Source organism: Theobroma cacao, chromosome 4 (genome assembly GCF_053813885.1).
Source record: "Theobroma cacao isolate CCN51 chromosome 4, ASM5381388v1, whole genome shotgun sequence".
In the NCBI taxonomy this organism is placed as follows: Eukaryota; Viridiplantae; Streptophyta; class Magnoliopsida; order Malvales; family Malvaceae; genus Theobroma; species Theobroma cacao.
The window spans coordinates 29,399,307-29,412,357 of record NC_142642.1 but is presented as its reverse complement, the minus strand read 5'-3'; the positions used below and the strand labels follow the sequence as shown (position 1 = coordinate 29,412,357).

Here is a 13,051-nt window from a genome sequence, read left to right as displayed (position 1 = left end):
AATATCCCCAACCAAAACCCTCCAAGCTTTCTCAAGTGGTCTACGTCACAAAGTTGTCCTGCCTTTTTTTTTTTTTTCTCTTCTTTTGATTGTTTCAGGTGAAATATAGTCGCTGCTGAATTGATTTCTTCAAAACAGAGTCAAACACTAAGGACTAAAATGTTGTCTAAACTTGTTGCAAACAGAGCTTGAAGAAACCTAATGCAAAGAAGGAAAGCTGCAAATTTTTGAAGTCTAAATTTTTCTAATACTCTTTTATATCAGAAATAAAAGGAAAATAAGAATCATGAGGTTAAGTCCAACATACAGATATTCAAATTCAAGGTACCCCAAATTCAATGTTAAATTGAACATGTTTAGTAGTGTGTTCTAGAGTACATCACAAATTTAACACAATCACTTTAGTGTATAAGTAATCAAACTTGCATATTGACACCTTAAAATGACTGTCTAATCATCAAGGACCAATTTGAAGGAAAAGTGAAGGCAACAGTACAAATCCCAGAAAATGTTGAATTGCAAAGCACGCATTTCACAACTCTGGTACTCCACACCATTGTGAAATTCATCTCACCCATCAGGTTTCTTCCATGTTATTCATACATTGGGCTAAGATTTCCAAAACTTTCTGGAGAGCCCATTTGTCCAATCACCAACCCTGAAAATATATTTAGACAGAGTAATGTATCTTAAATTCTTCGAATGGCAACATTCCTTATGAAGGACCAATGCATTGCGGCATGAATGTTGCAGCTATTAAGTAACCGGTACAAAGATGGATGCATAGATTGCAATGGTTGTATGTTATTCTGTTATATTGTAGATCAAGTTTGTTTCAACTTCAAAATCTTAGCAAAAAACAAGGACATAAAATGCCAAAAAGATGGAACTAATTTATACATAGATTGCAATGGTCATATCTTATATGGTGTGCTCTGCAAGGCAGGATCAATAAATTTAACCATTTGAAGAAGATAATCATAGCATTCGAGCAATGACTAGTTTAAAGCTTCTCGAGCGGAGTCGAATAAAATAAATCAATAAATAAAACTAAAAATTGATAAATCACCTTGTTAACAGATTGCCAAGAGGCCTTCTTCGTCCTCGAAAAAAGTACTCTCCACGGGACATGATTACAATAGAAGGAATGTGGGCTATGATGGGCCAATCCTCTCCTCTCTCTCTCCTGCACCGCCTTTCCAGATGTCGGCATCCTACAATCCTCAGTATTGTGAGTGCCGTGAGACTCTGTAGCCCTTGAGGCAGACACATTAGATTATCGCAACGCATGATCTCCAATTCTGAAAGCAAGGCAAGGTTTTCTATCCCATTTGGCAGAGAAGTTAATCTCTCACAATGCCAAATCCTCAAACTCCGAAGTGCAGAGAGATGTTGGATACACTCGGGCAATGAGTTTAACTCTGGACAATCATTGACGAGTAAGTCTCGGAGCGAAGTCAGATATCTCACTCCATCAGATAAAGAGGCTAATTTCTGACACCCTTGAAACCACAGCGAAGAAAGGGAAGATAAACCACGCAATCCATCTTCTGGAAGGGTTACAAGGCTGTTACACTCACTTAAATGCAATCTCTCCAAAGAGCTGAGGTTTTCTAGTCCTGCTGGAATATTTTCAAGCTCTAGGCAGTCCTGAAGATCCAATTGCTCGAGAGCAGATAGGTTATCTAGAAGATTTGATAGAGATTTCAGCTTTTTAAAACGTATCTCCAAGCTTTCAAGGTGCTTGTGATTTTGCAATAGTCCATCTGGCATAACCGTCAAGCCATCAAAGCCGCCCAGTAAGAGAGAGGTGAGAAAAGTGAAATGCATCACGGAGCTAAGTAATGAGACGCTGGTTTTGCTAATTTCTAATATTTTCAGAGATTGAAGCATAGGCATTTCAACTAGCTTCGGACAATCTCTAATAACTAATGATCTTAGCTGAGGAAAATTTTCCTTCCCCTTCACTGTTGTCCATTCCTCGAAAGAAAGCATATTCTCGAAACAGAGACTCTCCAGTGACGAGAATGAACTCTCGCCATCTCCATAGAAGCTATTATCAATAGATTTTAGAGCATCCATTCCAGTAATGGTGAGGGACTTGAGGAAGCCTAATTTACCAAGAGGTGGAAGGCATTCACATCTTTCACAATTTACCAGTGTGATGTCAACTAGGTTTGGAACAAGGAGATCCATCAACCAATATGAAAACTTTGGACCATGGTAATTTCGTATGCTTAGCGTCTTCAAACTTGAATGAGGTTGGAGACCACTAAGAACCTCTTCAGCATTTTCATGTAGGTAACAATTGTCGATTTTGCGCCAAGATAAGCCTAGTGATCTTAGATTTTGCTTCATTATCAGATTGGCACTTTTAGCATCTATTAAACTTTTTACATTATCAAGTTCTTCAATGCAAAGCTCTCCCTCAAGAGCCAGCCCTTTTAATTCGTCTATACAGCAACCACGGTCCTTTCCCACAATGAACATGCTCAGCCTACGCAAGCAAGACAATTGCCCCAGGCCAACAGGCATACGAGTAAGTGCATTACAATATTTTATGTCTAAATATGTAAGACTTTTCAAGAGCTTCAAACCTTTGGGTAATTTGCGAAGGTGATAACAACATATCAGATTTAGTGTCTGCAATTTTTGGAAGCTGCATAGTGATTCTGGCAGTGTTTCAATTCCAGAATTAACAAGGCTCAGATACCTTAGATGTCTGAACTTATCATCAATTGAGATTTTCATTCCTCCATTAAATGTAACGTGTAATGCCCTCAGATGCTTCTGTTTAGTTGCAATTCTCCAATGGAAGTTGTTACGTACAAACAATGTGCGCAAGGAACAGACTTTGGGTAGGTTGTCCACATTTGAAGGAGCAAATATAGACGAATTACCAGAAGCAAACATGTGACGAACTGTTTTGGGCGCAGTCAACACTAGCTGACTTGGTTCAGTCACAGAGCACTCGCAACTCATAATTGATTGTGCAAGATCATGGATAAGGTCATGCATTTTACATGTTGAATTTCCTTCAAAATCCTCCACGAGTTCTTGGAAAAAGGACCTCCAAGCTAATTCATTGAAGATTTCACAGCCCATGTCATGCAAATTCATTTGTCCTCTTGCAGGAACAAAGCCATTAGCCATCCAAAGTTGTATCAACTGCTCTTTACTCATGATATAATCTTTGGGAAATATAGAGCAAAATGTAAAACATTGTCTCAAATGCGGTTTTAGACGTCTGTAACTCAAATTCAACACAGATAAGACTTTGCTCCCCTCATCTGCCAATTCCCACATCTCGCTTTCTTTGATCGATAGCCACTCACTCTCTCTTTCTTTGAAACGCAACAAACCTCCCAAAGCCTTTAGTGCTAAGGGCACCCCCCCACACTTCTTAACTATTTCCTTTCCAAGTGCTTCTAAGTGTGGGTAATCCTCGCTCTTTCCCATCCTAAACGCACGCTGCTTGAATAAGGACCAAGAATCATCACAGGACAAGCTTCCCAAGTGGTGTATAGGAGTAGTTGTCATCATAAGGGCAACTTTCTCGATACGGGTAGTGACTATAACTGTGCTTCCTTTCGCACCGCATCTAAATGCTTCCTTCAATCCTTCCCACTTTTCGTGATATTCATTCCACACATCATCCAATACAAGCAAAAACCTTTTCCCAATTAGTTTTTCTTGTAGGTGTCTTAGCAGGGGATCTAGTTCTTCTATACTGCACTTTCCTTCAATGGACTCTATAATGGCTTTTGTTAATCTTGTAATATCAAAATCATCGGATACACATACCCAAATTCTCAAATCAAAAGCCTTTCTTATGCTTTCATCATTATAAACCAATTGAGCAAGTGTTGTCTTTCCGAGTCCTCCCATGCCACATATAGTGTAAACAGAAATCCCATCCTGATCTGCTAAATTGTTCAACAGCATATTGATTATTCTATCCAGCTCCTTATCTCTTCCATACACCTCTAATTCATTTACAAGTGAGCTAGTTTTTCTCCACTCTGTATCACTCACTTCTCTGTCCTCCAAGGGCTCCATCCCTTCTCTCAAATGGAACTTGGATCTCTCCCCAGCAACTGCATCCAATTTTTCTCTAACATCCTTCAACTTATGCGCCATCTTTGAGCGAAATAAAAGCTGTTTAGGAAGGTAATGGAAGGTGCATACCTGGCTTCTAGCATCTCTCTGCAGCCTTTCTTTTTGAGTGTTTGTTGCAAACTCATCTAGTATATCATCTAGATGATAAGCCGTATCTTTGAGTTTTCCCAGCCAATTCTTGATAGCCTCACTCTTCCACTGCTTCTCCTCTGCATCAAGAAGTACCGCTTGGATCGTACTTAAGGTGCTCTGCAGACTCTCAAGCTCGGTTTTCAATCCCCCTGTGATCCCAAACTCTTCAAGCCACAGGGAGTTTATGTTCTCCAAGATGGTGTTTAGAACGGCTGAAAGAAGAGCATCTGCCATCTCCACTCCCCAAAATTTTCACAAACACTAGAACAAAGAACTGAGAACTGAAAATGGATTAATACGAGATCTGTAAATTTTCACAACACTAGAACTGAGAACTGAGAACTGAAGATAGATTAACACTAGATCTGTAAACCTTGCGAATAACTAACGATGGAAATGCAGGAAAATTAATCAAGAGGGAAAATACCAAATTCTGGACCACCCTTGTAACAAATAGGAAGCTTTTTAATCTTCCAGTTCCGAACCACGCGGGAAGGACGAGTACAAGGGTTAATGCAATGTAGGTAGAAAGGAACTACATGAATTGATTCACACGTTAAGTAGTCCAGAGCCAATTGCTTACTTGTCAATGGTCAGTGCATAATGTATTGAAGTAACTGCACGTTTGGTACAGGAAATAGCTAAGCTATTCCCTGTCTATTCCCAAGGGAATAGCTTACCTCCGTTTGGTATGGCAATATCACAAAGAATAGCTATTACTTAGTAATAGTTATTCTCTCAAAACGGGTAAAACTCAGGCATAGTTAAACCCGAGGTTCCTCATGATTTCTGCTATTCCGTGACCATGAGAATAGCTCTGAATTATGATATGACTAAAATACCCCTTATTATTTAAAAATATTACAATCCTAGACCTACATATATATTTTTTTCTCATTTTCCCTTTTTCTTTCTCTCTCTTCTCATTTTCTTTCCTCTCTTATTCTCTCTCTAAGTGGCATCAACGCCGGAGATGATGTTAGTGGCGGCAGCGACGACAGCGAAAGCGACGGCGACTGTGACGGAAGCGGCTGTGACGACGATTTTATTACCGAATATGGTAGGACTAGGTTACGCCGGAGATTTAGCTAGATCTGGCACTCAACGGCCAGATCTGGCAGCGGGAAGCACCAGATCTGGTGCTTCCCGACCAGATCCCACGGTTGGATCTGGCACTCCACAGCCAGATCCAGCTGCGGGGAAGCGTCGATCTGGCGCCGTAGTGGCCAGATCTAGCCACATGGTGCGCCAGATCGACGTTTTGTTACACCGGCCGCCTTTCCGACGACCGGCCCATGAAAAAGAAAAAAAGAAAAAGGGAAAAAATAAAATAAAAGAATAAATTATTTATAAAATTTAAAATATTAATAATTTATATATAATTTAAACATTATTAATATTAATATGATTAAAATATTTAATATTAATATTTTAAACTATTAATGTTTTTTTATTAAATTATTAATATATTAAATTTTTAATGAATATAAAAATAAAAATTATTAATATTTTAATAATATTATTATTAAATTATAAATAAAATATTATTAATTAAAATATTAGTAATTAAATTATATTAAAATATTGATATTTAAATTATTAATTATTAATATTTTAATTAATTATAAATTATTAATATTTAAAAAAAATAAAAAATAATTAAATATAATAAATGGTATTTTTATCTTTTTATTTTCTATTCCTTTCCTATTCTAAAGCTATTGTTACCAACCAAATACTGTAATAAGTCATAATAATTATTCATACTCTATTCCATTCATCATACCAAACTACATAATACTTATTCTATTCTATTCCCACCTCATTCTATTCCCACGTAATAACTATTCTATTCCATTCTTATCTATTCCACGAATCAAACGTGCCATAAGGCTTTCTCTGAAGACCAAGCAACTAAAGTCATAAGAATACAGCCATAGCTCACTGTTTTGTAGTTTGACGTTTTGGCTTAATGTCAGATATGTATGGGTAAGCTGCTTTGGTGTTAGCTGAGTATCGTAGCATACAAACTCCATGAAATTAACTTGTTTCCATATATATTTCAAGGATGAATGAAGAATATAGCCCAGTTTGCTATTATTGCAGATTACTTTTCTTCTTTCTTCTTTACTGCATACTTGCTCTGTTTCTTATTTTTCTTTTAGCTGTGCATTAAACGTTGTTCATGATGCATAGCTGCTTAGCTTTAATGACTTCTTTATGTTAAAACAACACAATGTTGCTTTCACTTATAAGGGAAAAGAAAAGGTTTAAGTAGAATCATTCCATCCATCAAACAGATGATGAATGGAAGCAGTGCTTTTCGTTTGATCTTAGTATACATGTTTCAGACATTTATTGAATATTATAAATTCATACGGTAGATTCTTAAATTTTAAAAATTAGTAATAAATTTTAAAAAATATGATGTATCAATCAATAATCAAATGTTGACTATGTTCGAGTAAATTTTAAACGTCCGATTAAAAAACAAAGAAAAAAAAAAGAAAAGTCCAAGAAATTAAGAGTGGTTAGTAATAAGTTGTCCAAAGTTGTCCTTCCTAGTTTGGGTCCAAGCCTTCACGCGGTGTTTACTTGTGGAATTCCCTTCCCACTTTCCTTAGACTTTTCAAAATCATTGCTGTTACATGGTCAAGATAAACAGGAACAACGTATCCAGGTATCTGATTCATTGATTAATGCTGTGATGGTTGAGAGGTTAAGTGGATCAAACGCATAGGTGTTATGTTGTATAGGTGTTCAGGTATTTGTTTTGTGGTGAGCTGTTTGCTGTGTGATTAGGGTGTTTTTCATGTTTATCTCACAGGCAACTAGGTCTGTCTTTTGTAGAGGTTTGGTTTCTGCTCCTAGGCACCGACAGAGACGATGCTTGAGACACCTACCTCGATGGTTAGTCTTTTGCTCACTTTTTTATTAATGAAATCCATCCGACTTTAAAAATAAATAAATATATATATATATCTAATTTATTAATTAATGTACAATTCTTTACTTAAAAAATAAGATTTCAAATTCAAAAAATATTAAACAAGAACAACGTCAAAATACTTCATATTTGATCAAAGTGATATCAATTTTATTTTTCAAATGATGCATTCTTCTGCGATTGCCGCGTTTGTTTTGGTGTTAAAAACAATTTAGTCCATCAGAAATTAATGGCATGGACCTACTGCTACTACACATAGAGGGTTGGGTTGTGGAAAACAAAATATCAAAGTACGTTTCAGTCGTTTTCTAACGTATTTATTTCATTTTCATTTAAATAATAATAGATACAAATATTTAGCTCGTTCCAATTTTCGGATTAAACTGTGAAAAAGGGAAAAGACTCAAATCTATTCAAGTAATTTTTTATTAATTTATTTTTTTTATAAAAATAAAAAATAGTATTTTATTATATTTAAAAGAAAAAAATTCGAACCTTATTCTTTTTAAAAAGAAAATAATGCATTAATTAATAAATCAAATACTCAAATATAATAATATTTTATTATTAAACTTTAAAAAATAATATTACAATAAAAATAGTAATTCTCTTCCTAATTCATTGCACCAAATGCACCCTTAGTTTGCCTCCTAAAACATTTTTATTGTAGGCTTCCTAAATAATTATCCATTAATGCCCTATTTGGCTTAACTAGGCACACTGTGTTTTGTGTGGCGTTCATCTATGAGTTTTCAACATGATCATCCCACTGATATATATCCTATCCCCCTACCCTCACCAACCCATTTTTATCATCACATATAATTAGTAAAATCAAGTTCCCTTTGAATTTTATGCACATCCAATGCAAGGATGCTGCAATTTGGAAGAGTTGTCAAATATCTAACGGCAAAGGTCTTGCTCTTGCACCAATTTATGCAAATTACTATCTCCTTGTAGAGTTGTAGTTCCTATATAATCTACCTCAAGAACCGTTTTAGCATCCTCAAACCAATGCTAAATGTTGTACTTTCAATTAATACAAATATCATCCTTGACAAACCATGAATAGTTTGTTCTCCCATGTAACATACAGATAACATCAAAATATAATTCTTTTCATAAATTGAGTGTCTAGTTTTAAATGACACAAAACTTTAAAATGAGGCATTTTGTTTCTTATTTTACAACTTTTCCTCTTCAAGTTTCATAAAAACTAGAGACCCATATAAAATTAATTTTCAATAAATAGCATCATTAAAAAAATTATATTTAGAAAGTAGATATTTTTTTAATAATCCATAAAAATGTAAATATTTAATTTCATACACAAGAAATATTAAATAGAGTAAATGCAATAATATGTGGAGAAGATAATGTTGGACATTTTCAACAATATAATAAGTGTGGGATACAATTTCACATTAGAAAAAACAAAGAAAGAGTGTTCTTTAAACAAATAGGAGTATAAATCCTTATTAGTTGGATAAAACTATGAGTAATAAATCCTTATTACTGTGACAATGCCACCGCCACAAACGGTGCTGCTACAAAGCTCACCTTCTTAAACTCTTTCCCCAAGGCTTCCCATGTTATTATCTCCCATATCCTCCCTTCTTTCTTTGGAAGCAGCGTCTCGTCCATTCTTTTCACTTTTTATGTTCTTTTAGCTAGTAGCAGTGTTCTTTAAATAAATAGGAGTATAAATCCTTATTAGTTGGATCAAACTATGAGTAATAAATCCTTATTACCGTGACAATGCCACTGCCACAAACGGTGCTGCTACAAAGCTCACCTTCTTAAACTCATCCCCCAAGGCTTCCCATGTTATTATCTCCCATATACTCCCTTCTTTCTTAGGAAACAGCGCCTTGTCCATTCTTTTCACTCTTTATGTCCTTCTAGCTAGTAGCAGTGTTCTTTAAATAAATAGGAGTATAAATCCTTATTAGTTGGATCAAACTATGAGTAATAAATCCTTATAACCGTGACAATGCCACTGCCACAAACGGTGCTGCTACAAAGCTCACCTTCTTAAACTCTTTCCCCAAGGCTTCCCATGTTATTATCTCCCATATCCTCCCTTCTTTCTTAAGAAACAGCGCCTCGTCCATTCTTTTCACTCTTTATGTCCTTCTAGCTAGTAGCAGTGTTCTTTAAATAAATAGGAGTATAAATCCTTATTAGTTGGATCAAACTATGAGTAATAAATCCTTAATACCATGACAATGCCACTGCCACAAACGGTGCTGCTACAAAGCTCACCTTCTTAAACTCTTCCCCCAAGGCTTCCCATGTTATTATCTCCCATATCCTCCCTTCTTTCTTTGGAAACAGCGCCTCGTCCATTCTTTTCACTCTTTATGTCCTTCTAGCTAGTAGCAGTGTTCTTTAAATAAATAGGAGTATAAATCCTTATTAGTTGGATCAAACTATGAGTAATAAATCCTTATTACCGTGACAATGCCACTGCCACAAACGGTGCTACTACAAAGCTCACCTTCTTAAACTCTTCCCCCAAGGCTTCCCATGTTATTATCTCCCATATCCTCCCTTCTTTCTTAGGAAACAGTGCCTCGTCCATTCTTTTCACTCTTTATGTCCTTCTAGCTAGTAGCAGTGTTCTTTAAATAAATAGGAGTATAAATCCTTATTAGTTGGATCAAACTATGAGTAATAAATCCTTATTACCGTGACAATGCCACTGCCACAAACGGTGCTGCTACAAAGCTCACCTTCTTAAACTCTTCCCCCAAGGCTTCCCATGTTATTACCTCCCATATCCTCCCTTCTTTCTTAAGAAACAGCGCCTCGTCCATTTTTTTCACTCTTTATGTCCTTCTAGCTAGTAGTAGTGTTCTTTAAATAAATAGGAGTATAAATCCTTATTAGTTGGATCAAACTATGAGTAATAAATCCTTATTACCGTGACAATGCCACTGCCACAAACGGTGCTGCTACAAAGCTCACCTTCTTAAACTCTTCCCCCAAGGCTTCCCATGTTATTATCTCCCATATCCTCCCTTCTTTCTTAGGAAACAGCGCCTCGTCCATTCTTTTCACTCTTTATGTCTTTCTAGCTAGTAGCAGTGTTCTTTAAATAAATAGGAGTATAAATCCTTATTAGTTGGATCAAACTATGAGTAATAAATCCTTATTACCGTGACAATGCCACTACCACAAACGGTGCTGCTACAAAGCTCACCTTCTTAAACTTTTCCCCCAAGGCTTCCCATGTTATTATCTCCCATATCCTCCCTTCTTTCTTAAGAAACAGCGCCTCGTCCATTCTTTTCACTCTTTATGTCCTTCTAGCTAGTAGCAGTGTTCTTTAAATAAATAGGAGTATAAATCCTTATTAGTTGGATCAAACTATGAGTAATAAATCCTTATTACCGTGACAATGCCACTGCCACAAACGGTGCTGCTACAAAGCTCACCTTCTTAAACTCTTCCCCCAAGGCTTCCCATGTTATTATCTCCCATATCCTCCCTTCTTTCTTAGGAAACAGCGCCTTGTCCATTCTTTTCACTCTTTATGTCCTTCTAGCTAGTAGCAGTGTTCTTTAAATAAATAGGAGTATAAATCCTTATTAGTTGGATCAAACTATGAGTAATAAATCCTTATTACCGTGACAATGCCACTGCCACAAACGGTGCTGCTACAAAGCTCACCTTCTTAAACTCTTCCCCCAAGGCTTCCCATGTTATTATCTCCCATATCCTCTCTTCTTTCTTAAGAAACAGCGCCTCGTCTATTCTTTTCACTCTTTATGTCCTTCTAGCTAGTAGCAGTGTTCTTTAAATAAATAGGAGTATAAATCCTTATTAGTTGGATCAAACTATGAGTAATAAATCCTTATTACCGTGACAATGCCACTGCCACTGCCACTGCCACAAACGGTGCTGCTACAAAGCTCACCTTCTTAAACTCTTCCCCCAAGGCTTCCCATGTTATTATCTCCCATATCCTCTCTTCTTTCTTAGGAAATAGCGCCTCGTCCATTCTTTTCACTCTTTATGTCCTTCTAGCTAGTAGCAATGTTCTTTAAATAAATAGGAGTATAAATCCTTATTAGTTGGATCAAACTATGAGTAATAAATCCTTATTACCGTGACAATGCCACTGCCATAAACGTTGCTGCTACAAAGCTCACCTTCTTAAACTCTTCCCCCAAGGCTTCTCATGTTATTATCTCCCATATCCTCCCTTCTTTCTTAGGAAACAACGCCTCGTCCATTCTTTTCACTCTTTATGTTCTTCTAGCTAGTAGCAGGAATAAGTCTTGTATTATACACTGATGAGTGAACTTGCACTGAATCTGTGATTAATAGAATCCAACGAAATTATATCATTCAAGTCAATAATAAAAAAAAAAAAACAATTCAATGCTAGAAGTTCCAAACAAACAATTAAAACAAATCCAAGTTGATGCAACAAATTGGTAATATTAAACTCAGGATACACAAGGAAACAAAGAAGCGAAGTCATCCGATGTCTTTGCAGCCAGTTTTGCCACTAATGATAAAGCCAGGTTAATGAGATCAGGAGGGGGAAAGCCTTCTATATAATTACTTATCTTGGTTTTTATTATCTTCAGTATTCGATTATTCATATTTCTAACAAGTGCTTAATTAAGTCAAGTTGGCAGAGATTGAATCTTAGTACATGTTTGGCCTAGCTTTTTTTCAGATGATCTACTTCTTAAAAGCAAAAGTCAGTCCAAATATAATTTTTTGAAAAGCTCTTAAAAAAAAACAGCTTTTTTTTTAGAATAAAATTTTAAAAAAAAACTTTAAAAAAAAGCTTCAAAGAGAAGCTTTTTCTTCTCTTCTTTTAAAAATACAAGAGAAATTTTATTTTTATTCAAAAAATATCCTCATTTATTAAAAATAATTATAATATTACCCTTTCAAAAAAAATACCTTCTATGATAATTTTAACAAAAATTATAACTTGTAAAAAAAAACTTATAAAAAGAAATTTACCAAACAACTTTAACTTAATTTTAAAAACTATTATTTTTCATAAAACCTTCATAATAGCTTTTAAGTTAAAAAGAAATCAAACCAAACAGGCTCTTAGTGTCTTTTAATTTGAGAGCGGCTTAAATTATGCTTTCTTTGCTCTTAAAAAAAAAATTACACCTTCTTTTGTTGTTACTTAGTGAGTTGCTAGTCTTGTCTGTGTTTTCATTAATAACCACCACCCGCAGATGACGTCCTCAAACAAAGAGGAAAAAGGGCAAATGTGTTAAAAAAAAAAAAAAAGGAATCCAGCTTTTTTTTTTTTTAATTATAGGTTTAAACTATTGTTTTGTGACTTGAATGAAACTCAGCATTGCATATCAGATGAACAAGCAGTCATAAAATGAGAACAAAGTAGAAAAGAAGAGAAGAAAGAGCAAAAAACCAGAGAAAACAAAGTCCATCCCAGTGAGATATTCATTAACTTTTCTAAAATATATATTACATGGATTCAAAGGTAAGGTTTTGATCATAGCATTGACATTACTACACTCCATCAGAGTCTAAATATCATATCAGTCATCCATTAGGTGCATAGCTGTCATAGGCATGGCAATAGGTAGCTGTCACACTACAACAATAGTGAAGCATGTTAGAACACCAAACTGAAAATTTAGAAATTGGTTTCAAAGTGCGTATCAATATCATTATCTTTAAAGTTTTATTCGCCCCCACTAGTAGTGTGCAAAAGAGTTACCGACGTATAAATCTCGAAAATACAATGAAACTCAATGATTGATGATGTTTTGCACTGACAAAATCAATCCACTGACAAAATCAATCCACTGCGCACTCACTAGAGTATAATAAGATTATCAAACTTCA

General features: G+C 35.4%; 1 protein-coding gene across 2 annotated transcripts; it reads right to left on the bottom strand.

Annotated features, from left to right (window-relative positions):
- Window positions 1–292: 292 nt before the first annotated feature.
- LOC18601973 (disease resistance protein RGA2-like) lies at window positions 293–4,831 on the bottom strand. 2 transcript variants are annotated; one of them, XM_018120268.2, is made up of 3 exons: window positions 4,679–4,831; window positions 1,070–4,525; window positions 293–658 (listed from the first exon to the last, which is right to left on the bottom strand). In XM_018120268.2, the coding sequence occupies exons 2-3, from the start codon at window positions 4,483–4,485 to the stop codon at window positions 610–612; spliced, it is 3,465 nt and encodes a 1,154-aa protein (XP_017975757.1). In that variant the 5' UTR covers window positions 4,486–4,525; window positions 4,679–4,831; the 3' UTR covers window positions 293–609. The 2 variants fall into 2 exon arrangements, with proteins under 2 accessions (XP_017975757.1, XP_088662054.1); XM_088805928.1 differs by having other exon boundaries at window positions 1,070–4,532; window positions 4,679–4,814.
- Between the last annotated feature and the right edge of the window lie 8,220 nt (window positions 4,832–13,051).